This window comes from Rissa tridactyla, chromosome 5 (genome assembly GCF_028500815.1).
Source record: "Rissa tridactyla isolate bRisTri1 chromosome 5, bRisTri1.patW.cur.20221130, whole genome shotgun sequence".
In the NCBI taxonomy this organism is placed as follows: Eukaryota; Metazoa; Chordata; class Aves; order Charadriiformes; family Laridae; genus Rissa; species Rissa tridactyla.
Window position 1 is genome coordinate 49797621 of NC_071470.1, and position 21639 is coordinate 49819259.

At 45.2% G+C, this 21639-nt stretch overlaps 2 protein-coding genes across 4 annotated transcripts; both read right to left on the reverse strand.

Moving 5' to 3' along the window:
- Window positions 1-121: 121 nt before the first annotated feature.
- Window positions 122-14363, reverse strand: SRP72 (signal recognition particle 72). Of its 3 annotated transcripts, XM_054204051.1 has the most exons (19): window positions 14208-14363; window positions 13009-13129; window positions 11377-11500; window positions 10216-10359; window positions 9331-9442; window positions 8114-8145; window positions 7370-7494; window positions 7220-7277; window positions 6896-7027; window positions 6366-6494; window positions 5764-5836; window positions 5329-5393; window positions 4258-4353; window positions 3702-3805; window positions 3000-3077; window positions 2124-2261; window positions 1825-1862; window positions 1353-1512; window positions 122-377 (listed from the first exon to the last, which is right to left on the reverse strand). In XM_054204051.1, exons 1-19 carry the CDS (start codon window positions 14311-14313, stop codon window positions 203-205), a joined length of 2010 nt encoding a protein of 669 aa, XP_054060026.1. In that variant the 5' UTR covers window positions 14314-14363; the 3' UTR covers window positions 122-202. The 3 variants fall into 3 exon arrangements, with proteins under 3 accessions (XP_054060026.1, XP_054060028.1, XP_054060029.1); XM_054204053.1 differs by lacking the exons at window positions 7220-7277; window positions 7370-7494; XM_054204054.1 differs by lacking the exons at window positions 122-377; window positions 1825-1862 and having other exon boundaries at window positions 1359-1512.
- An 891-nt stretch (window positions 14364-15254) lies between these two features.
- Window positions 15255-21598, reverse strand: LEPROTL1 (leptin receptor overlapping transcript like 1). The gene is made up of 4 exons (XM_054204064.1): window positions 21473-21598; window positions 21018-21093; window positions 18803-18989; window positions 15255-17739 (listed from the first exon to the last, which is right to left on the reverse strand). The coding sequence occupies exons 1-4, from the start codon at window positions 21594-21596 to the stop codon at window positions 17623-17625; spliced, it is 504 nt and encodes a 167-aa protein (XP_054060039.1). The 5' UTR covers window positions 21597-21598; the 3' UTR covers window positions 15255-17622.
- Window positions 21599-21639: the final 41 nt, after the last annotated feature.

Sequence of the window (21639 nt, forward strand, 5' to 3'; positions counted from 1 at the left end):
AAGTCACAGTGGGGGCAAGTGCGAGGAAGGCAGCTTGGTGAGCAGACACATGCGGGTGCCTATACCAGCCCATCTCCCCCCAGACCACTGACAGGCAGGACAGAGATCCAGATACCAGGAGTCTGTTGCCAGCACTTGCTTTTGACCTTTATTCTGCAACCAGCATCACCTACTGAGGGAGGGAGATTACACATCCTGCTTTTTACCACCCTCCTTTAGCCCCTTTCTTCTTTTTCTGCTGCTGTTTCTTCTTGGTGGCTGGGGCACCAGCAGGTTTTTGGTGCCTGGGAGGGATGACGTTACTTGTGGCCGATACAGCTGCAGCGCTGCCAGGCCGAGGGGAGGTAGGTGGGCTGCTGGCAGTCTTGCTGGCATCCCTGCAGGGAAGATGAGAGAAACAGATACCACGTGGGTTCACAACCACCTGCGAGAAGCTGACAGGGAAAAACAACACCTGCCCTAGAAGACAGCATTATGTATGGGAGGGCACTCATGCAAGAAGATCTTAAATAAGCTTCAACATATATAGAAAGGCTGATAGATGATGGGAACATGTCTCAAAGGGCAGACAATCACCTTCTAACTGATGTTCACTAGACAGCATAAGTCCCCAACAACAAACGCAAGGCTAACTTTTGAATAGACACGTGACAGCTCACACAACACGAGATGCTTTTCAGTCCCCCACGCTTAGGCAGTGCAAACCCAACATCCTTTCTCTCTTCTTAACCAAAGGCATCTTTGTGCCAGCTCTCCTTGCAAACACTGCTCAAGCCAACAGTGCCACAAAGGTCTTTTCATGCTTCTGTTTTGAGACAGCTGTGTAAAGAGAAACTACCAGAGAGCACTGAGAATTCCCTGCGTTGCTATCGTTTTAGAAGTACTTTCTCCTCTCAGACACTAGTAAGTCACCACCCTGCTGTCAGGCCTCATACACAACGGTGAGCCCCGACTCCAGCTCAAATAATCAGCGTCAATTTAGAAGGAAGTATAGGGTTTTCCCAAGCCGTGGCTAACGGTTCTCCAGCTGCCAAAAGACTTTCAAGCAAATAGCTTGAGAGAAGGCATGCAAAATTAATCTCATCATCAAAGCTAAGAAAAACACATTAAAAGACTGGTAATTTCATTTGCACCTTGGCACCTTCAAGTATGCCTAGCATATCATTTTGGTTTTCAGTGACCTATAGGGATCTTTGGGAAGAGCAGCTGGTAGAAGGTTCAAGTGGCAAAGTAGCTTTGCTTGTGCTACCCACAGCTGGTGTGGTGACAGAGCCACAGAAAGGCAGCACAAACCCAGCCCTCCCAGCCTCCCAGTGATTCCCCATCCCAAGCCCTGCAAAATGGGTACTTACAGTTCAGAGGAACCAGCTGTTGTTGAACCCTGAGTCCCCTTGCCAACCTGATCCTTCTTCTTGCCCTTCTTCCGTCCACGATAGTAGGAACGCTCTCGCATTGGAAGCCACCGCTCAGGGTCGGGAGTCACCTTGGGGTCATAGTTCTTAGGCAGCTTTCCTGCGGAACATCCAGTGCCAGGAAATGAGACTGGGGTCAAAACACTAGAGAGGCGTCACCAAGAGCTAGGCATGGGATGTCAGTACCCAGGAAGCACAAGAGCCCAGCAACCCACATCATCCTATCAGGGTGTTGCTCTTGCTTCTGTGGAAGAATGCCCCATCCAAACAATCTATAATGAAGATCTGTGTTCACAGGGACCCACTTCCAGCAAAGGGCTCCAGCTCCTGGGGAGCTCAATGCTATTTGAAGAAACAATCTGGCAAGCTCTCCAGAGCTGTGCCATGTCAACATCTAGAAAATGCAGCTTACCCTTTTTTTTTTTCTTCTTCTTCTTCACATCCCCTTGACTGAAAAGCAAGAAGGGAAACAGCCACTGTGACACAACACAGACGCAGCAGACAAGTCAACTAAAAACTAGCTCTGGAAGACGCTAAATCATTCCCATCTCTCTCAAAATTTGGTCTGCTGCTACCTGAAGCTCCTCACGGTTAAACAGCAGGCTCCCTTTGCACCAGCTGCCTTTAATGGCAATGCCCCCACCACAGCAGGTGTGGTTCTTGTGCCACCCCAAAGAATGACTGCACCGGAACTACAGCAGCCTGCTTTACCCTTGCTCTTTCTGCTGGCTGTCTCCAGTGAGCTTCCCAGCTTTCTTCCGAACATAGGTTGCTCCATGGGAGTTCTCCAGTGCATCAACATCTACTTTAAGTGACAGGGTGTCCGAGGAAGGCAAGTGTTTGCTAAGACTGCAAGGAAAGAGTTCAGGGATGCAAACCAGCAAGCAAAAAGATAAACACCCAGGTCTGTCCAGAGAGCAATGGGCAACTTCAGCTTGAACAAATTCGGCCCGTTAGCAATGCAGACACCAGACAGGCCTGTGAGGCTAGTTTCATCTCTCTCACCAGCTGTCTACACAAGCTGGGATGAGCTGCTTAATCACCATCTGCCTCATTTTTTCTTTCTTTGATATGGGACAGAAGCAGCAACTTCCTCTGAAAACTGCTCAGGGTGGCAAAAGCAGTACGTAAACCTGGTATTTTAGGTCAGTGAGAGCTTAGCCATGTTTTATCAGGCACAGTCCTGCACTACTACCACAGGTTTAAGATTCCAATAGAAAAGATAGAGGAGCTCCTATTTTCAGTTCCATCTAGTCTTAAGTGTCCCTGCCCATGGTAGGGGGGTTGGAACTAGATGATCTTTAAGGTCCCCTTCCAACCTGAACCATTCTACAATTCTATGATAAATTATCAACTCTCAGAGAGAAGGAGGCCAATACATAAGCGTTTTAGGATCCTGCAGTAATCAAACCAGTTAAAGAAATAACGTAGCTACAGGCAACTTGACCCAGATATGTAGCTGTTATGGAGATGTTACTTGCCTTTCTTCAGGCGAGAGCGGGTCTGAATTCCCCACACAGCTGAAATCCAAGGGAGCAATGCCTAAACACCTCTTTCTTTGTTCTGATACCACCATCAAAAGGATACACTTTAGCTTTTTCAGGGTCCACCAGGGAGTAGGCAGAGATGAGCTGTGCCAGAGTATGCACGTCTTTTGGGTTTTGCCTTTGTAGTGGCGGGGGGGGGGAAAAAAAAAAAAAGAACAAAGTTACCAAGGTACACACTCATCCCAAAGACTGGTCCCACCATGCAGTGCTTACTGCTGCAGCACAGCTGCTATCTGCGGGGACAGGCACGTCAGCCTGTGGTCTCCTCCAGAGTACATCACCAAACATCACTGGTGTGGACAATGGGAGGTGCAGGCATCTCCACAGTATCATGAAGTAAGCAACGAAAGACGAAAATCCCTTGGGTCCCAGTAGCTAAAGGTAAGTTAACAGCCCCCCAAAAAAATCCTGTCAAGTGCATAATAAAAACTAAAACCTAGACATCACGGTTTATGCAGCACTAGAAAAAAAAATGATGCATCCCAGTCCCCAAAGCAACTTTCACTGCATACAAGAGGCTTCTGGGACAAGCCAACCAGGTTTTCAAGTGAACATCATCAATAGATCAAATGAATAATCCCCCCTCCTTCCAAAATATGGCTTTGCATTGCAGCCCCTCTGCAAAAGCAGCTCTATAAAGGATGGCTACCAGTCAACCAACATTGTCAGACACTGCCTGGCACCAGACAGCTTGCAGAGGTCTCTGGGTGGAGACCTCCTGTTCAGCAACCACCCAACTCACTTCCAGAGCTCCTCCAAGTCGCTGATTGCTTCCTTCTTCCTGCCATGCTTTAGTTTGAAGTTGGCAGCTTCCCTTATCAGTGACAAATGGACAGGAGACTTTGGCTGAAATACACAGCAGCTGTAATTAGTTCCTCATTATCACAGCATGGAGCCCAGCTCTAGCTAGCTTTAATTTCCCTGAGACATGGCCAAGGAGAACTGAGTTAGCACCCCGTCATGCAGAAAGTAGACCACGTTTGCACTCTAGGATGTGAGGCAGAACTGCATGGGACAAGGCAGCTTGCTGCTCCACAATGCCTTCTCATCAGGGAGAAGGCCAGATTGCTATATTTGGGCACCCATTGCCCTCACTCTCCTAACTGACAGGAGCTGCTGCTCCCTGCTTGCAACACATCTAAAATAATGAAACAGTGACAAAATGAACACTCGCAAGGTCTCCAAAACCCCAACTGGATGAGCTGCTGGGGCTGTGCATCAAGAGGAAAAGCTGAGTTGGACTATCTAGAAAAGACTGAGATAAATCCTTGCGCATTAGCTCCTCTGGTCTGACTTGCCTGGAATTGCTGATACCACTGGATAGCCTGTGTGAAGACCTCGATTGCACTGTCAATGTCCTCTTCATGACTGTACATTGTCACCAGCGCGGACACCTGTAAACATTCAAGAGCAGCTTATAGCAGATCCTCACACAAGCTGCCTATAGCCAGAGAGTCAGCACGGTTAAGTGATGCAATTTCCTAAAAGCAGACTCAATGTGAGTCTGCTCAGCCCCTAAAAATCAGCTGTGGTAACAGGCAGGATACCCAGGCGAGACCTTCCTAACCCAGGTCCCTCCCAAAGAAACATCCCCACCAACATCCTGTGGTACAAGCTTAAGACTGCATTCACAGAAAGAACCTTCTTGTCTTGACACTTTCTTTGCTTGCCACTGGACACAGTTTCAATAGAAACACTTTTTCTTTACCCATTCTCTATCCCAAGAGCCATGAAAAAATAAATCAACGCTGAAGAGACGATAAAGACACCATCTGCTTGTCTACACCCCAGTCACAACCAGAGGTGACCCAGAGAAAGGAGCTGGTATTGCTGACTGCCCCCATAAATCGATTATTACACTTGCAATTGGAACAGAGCTAAAACTGTCAGCCTCTGCTCAAGATGCTTATGTTGTACACTTGAGTATTTTTAAGGTCATCAAGCTCTTCCGAATACTAGAGGTGGACATGCATGCAGACCGGGCTGGTGCTGTGGGGATGGAACATATAGCACTTTCTCCCTAATGCCTGTTGTCGTAAAGCTGCTTCAAAAACTTCCCAACAGTACGTACCAGGGAAGCAGCTGCTCCAGTCATGTTACGCAAGTAAATCCAGGCAAACATGCAGGTCTGAGGGATTACAAGAGAGTGGGAACATCTCTGCTGACAGGCAGAGTACTTCTGTGGCTAAGGTCAGGCCATTTGATGCAAGTTGTAATCCCACCTTTGTCCAAGACAATGAAGATGGGCTTCAATTCCCTGCAGACACTCAAGTGAAAGCCACAGGGAAGAGGCAACAGCGAGCAGGCAGTACAAATCTGTGCTATACAAGGGAAAAAACCTCACACGGTTCAGACTGAGTTTTGCTTACCATACCAGGCTTGTGCTGCAGTTCTTCTATGCTCCTCAGGATCATGCAGGCTTTGGTGATGCTACCTATAAGGGAGACAGGGAGTAACATGCTCTTGAGTGGCACAGTAACACTTCACCCTGCCAATGACCCTCCAGACAAAGGGAAACAATGGGGACACAAAGATCCTGCCCCAGAACAGATTCAGCCTTATTATTCACAAAGACTGTGGACATGTCTTCCAGGGATCTGTGGGGCCTGGACGTTCAGACATTAAGCTATGAGCTCCATCCTGCCATAGCCATATATATATAGAATACCCGACAGAAAGCATCTCTACTCTGCTCTCCTGTCAAAACTCTGACTGCAGCAAAGATTGCCCCAAAGCCTGTTTTTCTCACCCCTTGTACCATTATCATGTGCAAACACTTCCCAACAAAGGAGGACACTGGATACCTTGAGCAATTTTTAGCTGGGCCATCGTCAGCTTGATCTCAGCTGCACTGGCAGGGTGCTGGTCTGCAAAGTCCTGAGAGTCAGAGGAAAGAACAATTCAACATGTGTGTGGGCACCAGGCTGCTGCTCTGGTGAATCATATCTCATGCTCAGTCTCAGCAAGCTGGCAAGAGCCAAACAAAGCTTTCCAGCACTGTCAGGCTTCAGCACAGAGTTGGGGGGGGAGGGGGGCACCCAAACCATGCCAGTGGCCCATTGTCCTCTCAGATTTCCGTCCCAGGCCACTCACTCCCTCCCAAAAGGGGGCTGTTACAAACTGCTTGCAAGCAGAACAGCAAAGACCACTGGCTACCCTAGAGCCATCTATTACAGCTTCCTAAGCATGAAATTAAGAGGTGCAAGGGAACTATTTCCCTTTAAAAGTGGCATCATTCAATAGGGTGTAAATGCTTTACAGTAGCATTACACTAAACCAAAGTGGCACAGTCAGATACCTCTGGAAATTTAAACCAGACAAAGCAAGCTAAGGCAAACAGCACATGAGAACATAAAGCGCAAGTTTAAATGGAGCTTGGCGAAAGGAGTACTTTCTCTTAATGTACCTGCAGAAGCACTACAGCCTTTGCATGCTGCTTCTCGCGACACAGTTGGGCTGCCTGGATAAGCACGGGGAGCAGATGTTCAGGGCTCTGCGACTGCAGGCTTGCTGACAGCTTGCGACACTGATCTGCCTGAGGAATGGGAAGAGAGAATACAATTTTCTCAACCTCTGCAAGCACATAATGCAGGGCTAACATACCAGTTGTATCTAAGAAGAGATGCTACCGATGGCTTCCCAGAAATGGGTACACAGAACCAAGAACACTTGGTAACACTTTAGACGCATCTAAGAACACACACCCCTTCTGTCTCCTGGTCATCTCCATACCGCCCTCGCTACAGCAACACTCAAGTCACTACACAACTGGCTGTCTTCTTTTGGGGATGATTTTTTTTCCCCCCTCACTTATGTGGGTAAACCGACTGGTCTTATTTTCTGAAACAGAACAGCTGCATATCCATTTTTGTCTAGTCAAATTCCTGCAGCGAGTGCTAAATCTCTAGCTACTTATTGCAGATCAGTTTTCCCTACCTGGTTAGTGTACATTGCCAGCAAAGCTTTGTTGAATTCAATCGCCTGGAGCTGTTTCTTGGAGAGTTTATGCTCAACGCCTTCTGCATTGGTCAGCTTCACCTTTTTCTTTGAGTCAAAGACATTTTGGTCCTGTGGAAATCACACATCATGAGAAGATTTCACTACATTCCTTGAAGAAGGAAAGGTCCCTGGGTCTGCAATTTAACTACTGTTTAGGAAGAAGTCTTTCCTGATTATCCCCCTTCTCTCCACAGAAGGGGAGAAACAGGCTGAGTAACCACCAGGAAGAGCCTCATTGAAAGCAGCAAGGTAATTCTATACCTTGTTAATTGTGATGATGTTATTTGCAATGACAGCAAGCAGTCCTACATCTGTTGGCCTGCAGATAAGGGAAGCAAAAAGCACATTGTTATGAAACAGTAGTCTCTCTACAGATGGAAGACTGAGCATTTGTTTTAGAAAAGCCCTTACTTCAACTTGATTATTTGATTGTAGAGCTGCAGGGCGTCCTCTGTACGACCTTGCAGTTGCATGATATAAGCCATCTGACCATGAATAATGGCCAGTTCAGCCTCAATGTCTTCCTCTGTCACATCCTGAAGGAAAATCAAGGCAAAAAGAAAAAAGCTGCCATCTCACCTCTCTTCCCCTGGCTCCAGCAGTCTGCTGGCAAACGTCTATGAGCTCTCTTGGGCAGTACTAGCAGCAAAGTACCCCAGCCACTACAGGTAAAGGTTGCAGCCACAGCACAAATACAAGCATATCCAGGTTAAACCGTGAGAAAAGAAAGCTTCACCTACTCTTGCAAGAATCTGAAGATACCCTTAACTTGTGCGCTGAATCTGCCCCTCTGCTCGAGACAACGACAGTGATTACAAATTTCGTATGTTTCCCACCGTCCACTCAGCATGTTCATCCATAGTAGGGGCAGGTCACAGGGAGGTTTCAGATAACCTGTACCCATCCTTCACCAGCATGGGCAACTGTGCCAGGAGCACAGCAGCAACAGCCTGCAGTGTTAGCTACGCTTCTGCAACAACCATGACGGCTGCTCCAGCCTCACAAGCTGGTACCAGGAGCAGTGGGAAGTCTTGCTAGGCAATATTCCACAGCACCTTTGTCTATCCTTTGGTTATCTACAGTACACTTTATGGCCGCACCCTTGTTCATGCTGATATAAAGCAAACACTTTCCAGAAAAACATCGAGAACTTACAGAGTCTTCAGATAGAGATTGGCGGCACAACTCTAGAAAGAAAAACAAATTGAAGAAAACAATTTAGAAGGCTTTAGGGGAAAAAACCAGCCTAGAAGCATGGCAGAACATACACTTTTTTCATGTATCCCTGAAACTTCTGCAGCATTACACGGGCACATCGGACTACAAGTCTGATGATGGACAGGACTGAGCGTGAGGGAGAAGACTAGATGATGCAGAAGAAATATCAAATGCACAGCAAATAATGTCCTCCCAAAGCTGCCTTCTGAGAGAAGAGTCACACACTCATTTTCTCTCCTGAAAAAATTTCCTTAAACCTAGCTCCTGATCTTTTCCATAGGGATCATTCAGCTGCAACTCCTCACCATCTTGGGAGTTATTTTAAGTGATGCAAGCCTGCAATATTCACATTACACCAGCCTTTATGGGGCAGCAATTCCATCAACTTTCAGTACAGATACCAGTCACTTCTTAACTTTCTAATACACCTCACCAGAACATCACTTGTTTTGCTCTCCAAACAACTACTATCACCGCACCTATGTTCAAATTACACATGCTCAATAAATCAGTTGTATGAGAGAGGTGCTATTCTACCATCAAAATCAGGACAGAACTGACCTATTTGTCTGCAAGAGCAATTAGATAAGAAAGAAACTAATTCTTCCTAATTCACCCCCCCCCGGTTTTTGGTTTTTTTTTAAAACACACACAAAATCCCCTTCCACCCAATAGAAAAAAATCCGCTTCGCAGAAAAAGCTCATTTATTGGTTTATACTAATTTCTCACCTAATTCAGACCATGAAGTATTTTTTTTTAGTTTTTATTTGTTAATATATATACATATACTAACAAAACCAGGAGTTAGAACAGATGAAACAGCTCACGCTTATGTGAAGAGATTACACTCATGTCTACTTCCTACTTCAAAAAACTACTCGAAGGCATTGAACAAAAAAAATCGGGGGGCTGTAAGAGGGCCAGAAGATGGTACATGCCACATGGCTCTGGAAAAGAGCTGCAGAAGAACACTTCTACAAAAACAACAGTTCTGTTAGGAACCATCTGGAAACTTACAAAACAAATCCTGCTGTTGTTTTTAAATGTTGTTTTTAAATTTTCAAAACTACTTTCTCTCTGATTAAGTGTCTATAGAGAGCAAGTAATTACCTCTGTCACACAAAGCTTCCCCCTCACCTCACCATGTTTTTACCTTCTGCTTTCTGTAGTTTTTTCATTGCTTCATTCAACTTTCCTTGCCCAATCAACGCACATGCACTGTTATAACACAGCTCGTAGGTAGCTTCTCGAAGGCCCAAATCCTCCTAGCATGAAAAGCAAAGGTACCACTGCGTAAACACCAACTGATCTATGCAGATTTGACAGGCAATGGATACAAACTACAGTTTTCATGTACATTCAAGCTATTCCTTGCAAAATAAGTTTAGACGCAATTTTAAAAGGGCACACACCTGGCAAATAAGTCACAGTGAAAAGGATCTTCCCTCACACTGCACAACAAACTCAGAGGCAATTGACAAGGCAGCAATGAAACTCCAGCCTGAACTTGGGGACTACTGAGGCTGCTGAACGAGGGCAGGTAAGAACCGCTACTCTAGAGAACTAGAAAGTGGATCCACAGCACTGAAAATAAAGCTGAGAGTGCTGTGCACACCTCCAAGGACAAAGATTTCTGAAAAATTTAGAACATTACAACCTGCACTGCTCTTTAACAAAAACATTCCCAAGCATGGCTGGGTGACCCAGGCAGTTAGATTTACCCTGGGCAAGAGGGTAATGAGACAGAGGAAAGTGCTAGTCACCACACATTCTGCCTAATGCAGGCTCAAAGAGATGTACTTCCTGCTCTACGTGGCATCTACTAATACAAGTCTCCTAGAGATCAAAGATGAAGTATAACACTTCATCCCTGAGAACAATAACAGCATTTATTCCTCCATACAGGGGAAACCACTAGGTGATCTTCAATACACTCAGAAGTCATTAAGAAACCGGAACACATTTCTATCCTGTTAAAGATCTATGATTTCATATCCTTTATTCCATGACTGTCACTCTTTCACACACACTTCCTTACCGGCATCACCTTCTCCCATGTACTTTGTGCTGCTACAACAGCAGAGAGGTTGGTTTTTCTCTCTTCCTCATACTCATCCTGGGAGTTGCGGATGAGATCCCTGTATGCAGCCAGACAATCATCATAACGCTCCAACCTGTACAACTGAGAAGGGGAAGGGATTAGCCTTCAGAACAGTATTTCCCTGTGTATGCTAGCAACTACAGCCTCCTTCCTCCTCCTGCATTGACTGGCAGCAGCAGAGCACCATATTTTAGGCTGAACATTACTAACATTTGCATCTACCTTTAACGGCAAACTCTACAAATTATTTTTGCAGGGACTGAAGCAACGACACCAGCTACCTGCACACAAAAGGCACAGTTCTTACTCCTAAAAAAGCTTCTTTAAAAGCAGCAGTTTACACAGTTTTGCCCTCAAACAGCCTTTCTCCAGATTACATCACCTCTCTATGAGAGAGATTAAATTAATGGTCTTTCATGCAGCTGAGAGAAGACAGACAATTCTTCACAAAACTCTACTCATCAACCAGGGAGAAACCAGAGAAGAAACGCCACTTCTCTTCTGCTTCATTTCTAATGTCTAAGATACGTCCAGGTTTGAGATAGAACAAAACCAATTTTCTGAAGTGTTCGCTTAAGAAAACACACTTAAGTGAACAGTGTCTGTTTCTAGCAGCAGTAACATCTGAAAAAGACACTGTTAATTTCAGAGTACAGTCAGTTAGAAGAGACTTAAGTGAAAAGTAAAACTACTGAAAAGAAAATTGGTTTTGTTCTATTTCAAACCAGGACAGATGTCAGGTCCTGCAAACCATTCCTGGACAGGTATCTAATGCAAGCAGATGGCTCAACCACAAATAAACCTCACCAGCTCTTTTCCATCCTCCATCCCCTTGGCCAGACAGCTATTACCAGGCCAGACCCAGGAGGGTGAGGCAGCCACAAATGTATTGCTTTGGTTCAGCAGCAATAAGATGATGACTCTGCCTCCAGCAACAGGTGACTGAAGCTCCACAGAAGTTTGAGCAGCTGGCAACTGTACCTCTCCTTACCTTCAAGGCAGAGAAGGAAATTCTGTCCCCATACTTGCCCCACATTAGAGGAGGGACAAGGCATCCAGCATATGGAAGTGCCACCAGGAAGAAAAACTGGTAATTACCACTTGTCCATAAAGCTCCTTCAGTTTGTCCGTCTGCTGACTGGCACTCTGAATGGTCTTGAGAGCATTTTCAATGCGATTCAACCTGTATTCACAGTAGGCCTTCTCAAAGGCAATAATGTCACTGCAAGGACAAGACAAAGGCTGATAGCAGGCACTGTAGTCTTCATTCAACAGCATTCACCCACCTGAATGCACTTGTTAAAGCAGCCCTAATTAGTCACAGACTGCTACATTCCCAAAGAGCCAAACACCAGAGGTGAGCACATGATCCCAGATTACCGAATTATGTACCTGTTAAGCACTGAAAATATCTTAAATGTGCTTTTTGTTCAACAGAGAAGGAATATCAAAACTTCACCTAAAAGATGATGTTCCTTTTTTTTTGATGTCTCCAGACACATGGCATTTCAAATCTCCCCTGGCCTCCTATAGATCATGCAAATCAAATGCTTAAACGTAAAATAGTACCAAACTTCATTATGTGACTCCTTTTTAAGAAGAAGGCATATCATTACAGCAAAAGATTGTTACTACAAACTTTCAAACAACCAACCAACTCACACAGAGAACAGAAGTGGTATAAAACACAGTCCCTCTTATAGTCTGATGCTAAGTCAATGGTATCATTAACCTATTTTGAAATATCAGTGCAGCAGAACTGCAGCAAAAGGGTTTGCTGATGTTAACATAACTCCCCACACGTGCGACCCTCTACACTCTTCCGCCTCCAGCCCGCCAATGTGGCACATAACAGACTTAGATGACCTTGGTTGTTATGGGAATAAGTATAAGCAAGAGCCTCTCTGCATACCATTCCTTGGTATTTAACTATAAACATCAGATTTTATCACTGCTAGAAGCAGACACTATTTGAAAATATCAGGGAGTGCAGTTAGTTAGAAGAGACTTAACTGAAAAGTAAAATTACTGAAAAGAAAATTGGTTTTGTTTTATCTCAAACCAGGACCCAAGAACAGTATCTGAAATACAAGAATTTTGCTGCCAGGCAATTCTTGGGTAGCAATATTCATCCCAGTCGTTGCACAAAGAGCACCTTTATTAGAAAGAAAATTAGAGTCTGCTTAATGACACAAATGGGCAGCTTGACTTGTTCTCAAACACAAGTTGTCTCCAAGGTCCTGATTTTGAGAACACGCACCAAGGGCCTGCACCACCCCAAAAGGTGAAGCAGTACCTTCAGGCTGGCAAAGAAAAGGACCCCAAGGAACAGTACGATAAGACAGCCAAGCAAAGCTAACAGCTTGCTGCCACTGGCAAGGGCTTCTCCCTCCTCTCTTCACTCCCCATGAGATCTGTCCTCTTCCCTTGTACCGGCTATGGTGCTTAACCACGTCAATAAACAGAACCAGCTCATGAAGTTGGTTAAAACAAGATTAGGGACAATCCCTTCAACAGTAACAGCAGGATGTTAAACTGCCTCAAACTCATCCAGACCACCTCTCACACCCAGAATAAATCAGCATTTCACTAGGAAGCCCAATCCCAATGGCTCTGAGCACCTCCTGCTCTTTATTTTGCTGCCTATTAGTCCCCTCCAGTGAAGCTACATGCAGCTTCTCGAGGACTTGCTGTTTTGTATTTTGGAGAGTACAGCAAGACACAACTCACCTGGTTAACACTTTAGTGTGGGTGTTGATTACGCTGAGGGCTTCCTTGAAGTTCCCATTCTGGATAAGACACACTACTTTACACTGAAGTGCCGTCACATCGTCTTTGTTGATCTGCAGTACTGGAAGGGAAACCAGTTTAAACACAAGGATCTATCTCATTATCAGACACACTAAGGCTCTGTAAGAGTCATATGTTGTTACAGTTGCAAAAAACTATCACAGAGAGCAGTAACGTCAATTTACAAGGGTCCTGGCATGGCTTGCTTTGGCTCAGATCATGAAACAAATCCTGTCAGGATAAAAGAATCCAGTGTAAACAATGAACTTACCCTAAGTGACCACTGTGCTAACATGCCTGGAACAGAGCTGCACTAAAGGAACTGCACACACCTGGACAAACCTTTCACTGACATTTCAATTCCAGGCAGAGAACACAGTGCCAAAACCCGAGTGCCACGTAAAGCATATACAGGAAGAAAAGCAACTGGTATAGAAAAACAGTATGGCTCTAAACAGGTAATCACTTCATATGCTAATACTTTCTGTCAATGGAAGGCAGTGAGGGAGAACTAGGAAAAAGAAACAGGTTTTAGTATTTTATTTTTTCACTTGACCTCAGATCTGCTGGGCCAGGAGCTGAGCCCCTACTCCTTACAAACAGCAAAGCAAGAACTTTTAGCCATAACGTGCCTTATATATTGCAATCCCATTTTGGATACACAACTATCAAAGCAACTCATCCCACTGTGGCCTCTCACTCGCAAGCCAGTTATCGCTACCAAATCAGTTGGTCCGTACACACAACACTGCCTCAATTCCCGGTGGGAAAGCAGTTTCCCTTCCTCCCACAACCAAACCTGAAGGAAAACCCACCAGTAACCCCCGAGACTCGGCCCACGGCGAGGCCTACTCAAGGCAACAGAAGAAACCGATGGTCCCGACGGATGAGCGGCGCCCAGGCGACCGCCCCGCTCGCTTCCCCCTCTGCTTTTGCCCCTCGCCTCTCCCTAGTACCCTCATGGAGCACGGAACCCCCCACCACAGCCATACCCCACCGGCGGGGCCCTCGCACAAGGCCAAGCCCGCCCGGGAGAGACGTGAGGCGGGGAGGGAACGGGACACGGACACCGGCAACGGCCCCGCGGCGCGGCAGGGGCCGGCGCCGACATGGCGGCGGCCCGCACTCCCTCAACTCACTCTTGTTAACGGACTTGAGCGCGCGGGCGAAGTCGCCGTTCTGGCCGCAGCGGTTCACCTCGCTCCACAGCGCCGCCGCCGACCCCGCGCCGCTCGCCGACGCCATCTTGGAACCGGGAGGAGAAAACACGTCGGGGGGGGAAGGGGCGGCTGCTGCCCCGGAAGCGGAAAGGGCCGCGCGCTCCGGCCGCCACGTCGAGAAGGGGCGGGCGGGGCCTGGCCTGGCCGGGCCTGGCCTGGCCTGGCCTGGCCCCTCACACCCGCCGCGGCCCTTCTCCGCCCCTCACACCGCCATCAGGCCCTGCGCCCCTCCGCCTTCTCCCTCTGAAGTGCCTGACGGTAGGCATGGGGCGGAGTGGCCACCTGCTGAGCTGATGAGCTGTCATTTTCTTCATTGGGCTTGATTTAATGAAAAAACAGCAGGCACCTGTAGCGTCTTGATTATTGCCAAATTAGCTCCACTTCTCTTCCAATGCTTTAACTGAACAGTGGGGGTTTTTTGTTAATATTTTAACCAACTTTTTTCCCCTCTCATAATAATAATAATAAAATAATAATAAAATCAACAGCTAAGACCAAAGTGAGTGTATGTGGGCAGGGGGCAATCGCTCCCCCCAACAAAAAACAAAAAAATATTTTCCACCAATTCCCATTACTTTCTTCTGCTAAAAGACTACCATCAGTCCCCATTTTTCAAATTTCAGCAGTGTCATGTGAATGATTACAAGTATTACAAAGGCTGGGGTTTTTTAATAAAAATTATAAATACACCAGAGAGTGAAGGTGGCTATCACTTTGTGTGATAATACCAACATACCAGAATTTGGACTTCAAACACAAACTGCAGAAAAACTGCAGATGTGAGATGTGACCAGCAAAGCCAGCTCAGTGCTGCTAGTAGAGCGCTGGACAATCGAGCTGCTTTTTATCAAGTGGTCTGAAGTAAGTGACACAAATACTCATTCTGAAGGACTTCTGAGTTACCTGGTGACATCTCTTCAACGGGAATGACAACCACATTAAAGAAAGAAAAAAAAAAAAAACCAATACTTTAAACAAAATACTCTTTTATTAGAGTATTTTTGATTAAACATACAGAATTCAAGATTGCTATTTAAAATTTTTATCGTCCAAAGTTTTTTCCCTCTAGAAGGATGGTAACACTATCTCAGTGCATATTCTATGGAAGGACCATACCTCTCAAGCGTCTAGGTCATAATTGGAGCAATACTGCACATACCCAGTGCGCAAGCAAAAGAAGGTAGCGCTGTAATGCAATTAACATACAGAAAATGCACCGCCAACACATACACGGTCAGCTCGATGGCCAGTGATCCAGGGTAGCATCACATTGAGAAGTAGGCTTAGCAGCACAGAAATGAAAAAGAAAACTGTTCCTGATCACAAAAAAATGGAGTTGGTAACAGATTCAGGAGATTTGTGCAAGTCCTAAGCAAGGACTCCTTCGCAAGGACTGCTAAGGACTGTAAATCTTGCCACTAGTTTGGGAGATTTTCTGAAGCATCCACCCTTCAGGGGGCAGGGATGCCTGAGTCTCACCACAAAAGGAGGTGAAACGTGTGATTCTACTGCCCCTCAGGCACCTCAAAACGCCATGTGGCGGGCAGTCTGGTGAAGCACTTACCTATGGCTGAAAGACCATCTGCTATAGACTGGCTGGCTTCTGCACGGGGCTCTTGGCACCTATTTGTTCCTCTACCAGCACGGATAAAATTGAGCTCTTATTTTACACACGGGATGACGCTAACAAAGCAGCGCCTGTGGTAGCTACACCCCTGCTGCCCCTACCTGCTGGTATCAGTTCCTTGAGCATATGCTTTAACTACCATTACTATCAGACTTGAAGTACTCAAACTTTACACTTTGTTTACATCTGCGCACAAATATTACAGCTAAGACCTGCAATTCTGTGCCTGTTCATACTGCTCCACTGTTAGGCAAGACCTAAGCGATCGTCAGCTTTTAATTATGCACAGTAAAGTTCCTAGACTTTTTTTTTTTTTAAAGAATTGAACAAAAAATATAGTTTAGAAGTATGTTTGGTCAAGTTTATCACTGCATTTAGTACAATCAAGCCTGGTTAAGCAGCACTCATCAACTATCTCGTGATGGAATGTCTAACGGCAAATTACTTTAAATGAAAAATCCAGACAATTGAGAGGTATCCAGAAAACGTCTTAAATATTTGAAGCTACGTGTGTAATCTTACAGAACACAAGCTACAGTTACAAACATACCATTAAATCTTATTAACCCATAGTGCATAAGAACTTAAAAACAGTCAGTGAAATCAGTTCAGCCAGTGACTTCCAAAAAAGTCATGCCTCAGCTGCATTGTCTGAAGGGGAAAAAAAAAATAAAAGTCATTCTTAAGCAAGTTTAACACAAAGTTTTAATCTACATTTGAAAAGCTGGTTTATTTTTTTATATATATATACACTATGTATAAAATAAATTAAAAAGGGTAAGGAGGAAATAGCTTTGTATATGCTTCAAATTAACGTAGACCAGTAGTTCCATAAATGAACATTTTACCATCTTTGTGGTAAAAAGTTGACATAAAAGTTCAAAACCATACAATACTTATAAATAGAAAGAGTTCAAAAGATATTTTTTTTTAAAAATGGAATTTAAACATAATTTTCCCTTCCCCTACAATACACTTTAGTTTTATATGTCATAGCATCAATACATTTACAGAGTATTTGAATGTCACATCCACGCAAGAACTGATAACAAAGCAGGTAAAAGTGCTAGCACTGTTAAAATTTAGGACTTCTCCCAAATAACTCTACCTGCTCTTCAGCCTTCTCCTGAAATGAAGGCTGTCAACATTCATCACCCAGTCTGAGGTATGGGCAGAATAAAAATCTGCAACTGGTACTCCCCGCCCCGCCTTGCCTCTGCTGAAATATAACAACAATCTGTTGATGTGGTAATTGACAATAGTGGTGCACAATCTCTTACCTCAGTTCAGCTTGTACATAATTTAATCACTGTATTAAAAAAAAAAGTTATTTTGAAACACAGTATTAATGCTTAACTTAAAAAAAAAAACACACCCAACTTTAAGTCTTCTTTGAAACCATGTCTAAATGTTCTTGTTACAGATTTAAAGCTTCACATAAACACCGGACAGAAGGATGACAATTTTAAACAAAGAGAGCACCTAAAAACATACCATAGGTAAAAATGAAACCAATAATCTCTCCGCTTCATAAAAATGTAGAAACCTTGTCAGCAACAGTAGTACACTCAGAACGAACAAGGTGAAAAGGAGCATCTAGAATACTCAAGAGGCTTGCTATGCTACTTCTCTTTATTGCCCATTCTCTCATTTGTATGGATGGCCACTGCATGAGAAGATGCCTGGGATAGTTCTCTTATCTTCCTTTCACCACTGCTGCCAGCTGAAGTCGTCATTGCTGCCAAAGACCAAGAAAAATCCTAGGATTGTGGCGAAGATGACCGTATTCCCCGTAAGAACAAGTGCACACGCACCCCAGTAAATCTGCGAACAAGGGGAGTTTAGTTAGACACTTTTTGAACCAAATACTGACAAGACAAAAGGTGATGATGTCTTAACGTCACATTACAAAGTTCAGCACCAGGTCTGTGATGCAAGAAGGTGGTATCTCATTATCTGTGGTTACGCCAAGAAGGCTGGGTTTACCCAAAATGACTCGACCAATCCACAGTTAGCCAAGCAGCACTGCAAGTTTCTTCTGGCTGTGTTCAAAGCACTGGCTAGCGGGCACAGCTCTTTTGCTGTAACATCCAAAAATGGTAAAGTAAGGCCAGGCAACAGCATCAAGCACATCTGCAGCCCAGCTATACTTGCTAACTGTGCCGTAAGACTTTTTTTAAGAAGACATTTAAGGATGCAGGTCTTCAAAAGGCCAGCAGATATCCCAGTAACAAAAAAGGGGGTGAATGTTTTCCAAGGAGAGCGAGTGGATTACTCAAAGGATGTGAGGCATTCAAACCAACTGTCTGAGCTGTTCTTGCCTAAAGAGATTTTAGGAAAATGCACTCCGTGTTTTTTGATGTAGTAATGCTCTCTGAAATTCACACAAACAACATCATATTTTAAAGGATTTTAATGAAAAGCCATATAATGGGAAAGATGTAATGACAACTCAAAAATTTAAAAAATAACACCAATTAATTTACAGTGAGTGCAAAAATGCATTGTTTATTCATGCTTCCTTAGCCCAACTATTCCACAAATTGCCTTCAAAGTATTCTATACACTTTTATATTTGGTTACTTGCCTGTTAAATTTTCACACTATTTTCTGTCTCATTTTCTCTGCATTGCATATAGGCTGTCAGGGTTTTTATTCCATGACCACGCAAAGCAATTTGCAATCACAACATTCTGCTGTGTTTCCGTTTCTAGCGTTAGTTTTTCTTGCCAAGAAATTTCTTATTCTGTTTCCACTGCAAGCATCTTAAGAACGTATTTATAAAAGTCACTTAGCACATGACAGCTTTACTTTCAGTAAAAAAACTATAAAGAACAAAGTTTTCTAGAAAAAAAATCATAGATTAATAGATGGAAATATTACTAACCAGTTCTGCTCTTGCAAACACTATCGGCAGCCCAAATGCTGAGACAACAATGCCTGTTGTAAGAAATATTGCTAGCTCCTTGCAGGCATTACTTGTAGCGTCTGTGTCATCTACCAATCTTCTTGCTATGCAGTATGGGATGGGAGAAAGGATGTAAAAAAACAGAACAAACAGTGGCCAGTACTGGCTGAAAAAGAAAGGAGAAGAAAAGTTCAAGTTAACTCAATTTACTTCCTGTTCTTCCTAAAATCAATGCAAGGCATTTCCCCCATCCAGCACCCCTATTCGGGAAAGACAGACAGAAGCCCAGAGAAAGCAAATCCCCTGCTTTGGAACAAGCTGACATTAATCCAACAGACCGTGTTTGTGAGCGGCTTCAGCTGACCTCAACGGCAGCTGCAGAGAGCTCACTAACAGGATATTCATAAAGCAAGACTTCACTAAGCCAAGCCTAAATCTAATGCCACCTCGCCAGATGAGCTTAACTCTTAAGTTTAACCTCACAGCTTTATTTAAGAATTGCAGAGATACCTTTGTAAAGCCTTCACGTCGTTTTGCCCATAAGTTTTTCAACGCACGTACGTGGAACAGGGTATTGTTCTCAGCCAATACTCAGGGCACTTAGAGTGTTTTTTTTTTTTCCATAAACCTGAACACAACTAACCAAAACCTACAAAAATTACACCATCATACTCGGCAACATTTTCTTTTATTGCTTGCAGCTCCCCATACTAGGTTTCTCAGACACACCAATGCAGCTGCACATTATTTCAATAAAACTTGATTGCATCATTTGAAGGGTGACTGTATAATGACCTCCTTCCTAAGGGTTTGTGCCACCAGCCCTGATTTTATAACAAAAGAAAGCTGGCATAAGAAAGCTAGTCATATATGTAGAAAACCGCCATTTACAACCACTTACAGAAGAACTACAAACAGGATATTTGATATTTATTTAACTATAAATAACTCAGTTTAAAAGATTTTCTGTAAAGTCAGCATTCACTTGCAAAGGGTCAAAGCGACACACCTGACTTCCTGAAGCATTGGTCTACTGATTTGTATCTCCTGGAAATTAAGAGACCGGAATCAACAGACCGACAGCAGAGATAGCAGCTGCAATTACTCCAGACACTACATTACCAAGTGCGTACACTCCAGACACTACATTACAGGCCCACCTGATAGTCACCGACAGCCCACTACCACTCAGTAGCCAGAGAAAACACAAATGCCTCCCTGATAACAGATACTTGCTATCTGCTTCTGGAGGTGCTATCTGCTGTCCAGCCATGGAGGGACAACACTGGAGACATGTTAGGACAGTGCGTTCTGTAACATTTTGCAGCCAGACCTGGTAATTTAACTTTTGTTGTCTACACTTCTGTGGTGAAATTTAAGTCCTAGATGGTGTCCTGATTTGAGCAACACAGTACAAATTTCTCTTCTAACGCTTGGGAAAACTGCAGTTTTAGAAGACTCTAGTGTCTGAATTTGTGAAAATATTTACTTTATAGCCAGCTATGGGATGTGGGTTTCAAGGTCTCAGTGTTTTCGAGTTAGCCAGGTGCAGAGATGCAGAGGAGCGATACCCAGGCACTTGAACCAAGCTGGCCAACAGGATTATTTCACACCATGAACGTCACATTCAACATAAATTAGAAAGGTTGCTGAGAAGTTCACTCTCTTCTATGATGGCTGCAATCCTGAGAACTTCTTGGCCTGGTGCTGGACCCCTGAGCCCTTCCCTTCCTCCCGAAGCCATAGTACTCACAGTGTCCGACATTTGCTGCCCACTGCCGGGAGTGCGCAGCTTCCTGCTGATAGAATTGGCCGAGTATAAACCTTGTATATTCTATATTGGTATCAAGATTAGTTCTTTAGTGTTATTAACGTTAATTATCTAGTCTCATTCTACTAAATGTGTTTGTATTTCAACCCACGGGTTTCCTTGTTTCTCCCGATTCCCTTTCCCGGGTGGGAAGGGATCATCAGGTGAGAGAATAATTGTCTGAACGACAATGTTGTGGGTTCCTCAAACCATAACAGATGGTCTTTTTCCCCAGCCCAATCTTTTTGGGGAAAAAAAAAAAAAAAGGCAAAACAAAACAAAAACTCTCCTGCACCCAGAGGACTTGTTATGAAAGCCAAACCATTCGGAGTTAAAGGCACGTCAAAAAAAAAGAAGGGAGAAGAGGAGGAGAGTGCACCTTACTTGTATTGGGGAAGAGCGCATCCCAGCATCAGGAACATCAAGCCGACGGCTCCCCCGAAGGACAGGCTGATCAGGGCTGCAACGGAGCACACACCGGCATTGGGTGAGGGACTGGTCACGATGGAACAACACAAGCCCTCGGGAGCGGTGGGGGGGCTGCGCTGCCTCAGTGTGGGTGGGGTGCGGAAAGCAGCGGCCGCGCCGCTCTCCCCACCCCCGGCAGCGCCCGCGCCGCTCTCCCCCCTCCCGCGGCAGCGCCGCTCCCCCACCGCCCCCGGGCAGCTGAGGGCAGCCCCAGCCCCTCTCCCTACCCGCTCCCCACCGGCGGAGGCCCTGGGCCCTCCCCCACCGCCACCGGGCGCTGCGCGGCCTACCCAGAAGAGGTGAGGCACCCCACCACCGTTACCATGACAACTCCCCCATCCCCCCCTTTCATCACCCACCCCACACCGCACCTTTGATACCGGCCATGGCGCCGCACCGGCGGAGGGGCTGCGCGCCGGGAAGCGGAACTAGCGTCCAGCGGGAAGCGGAAGCGGCCCCCGCCGGGGGCCACTTCCGGCCAGAGAGCCCTCTCATCGCCTATTGGCCCTGCCGGCTGATGGAGCGGGGCTTGAGGGCG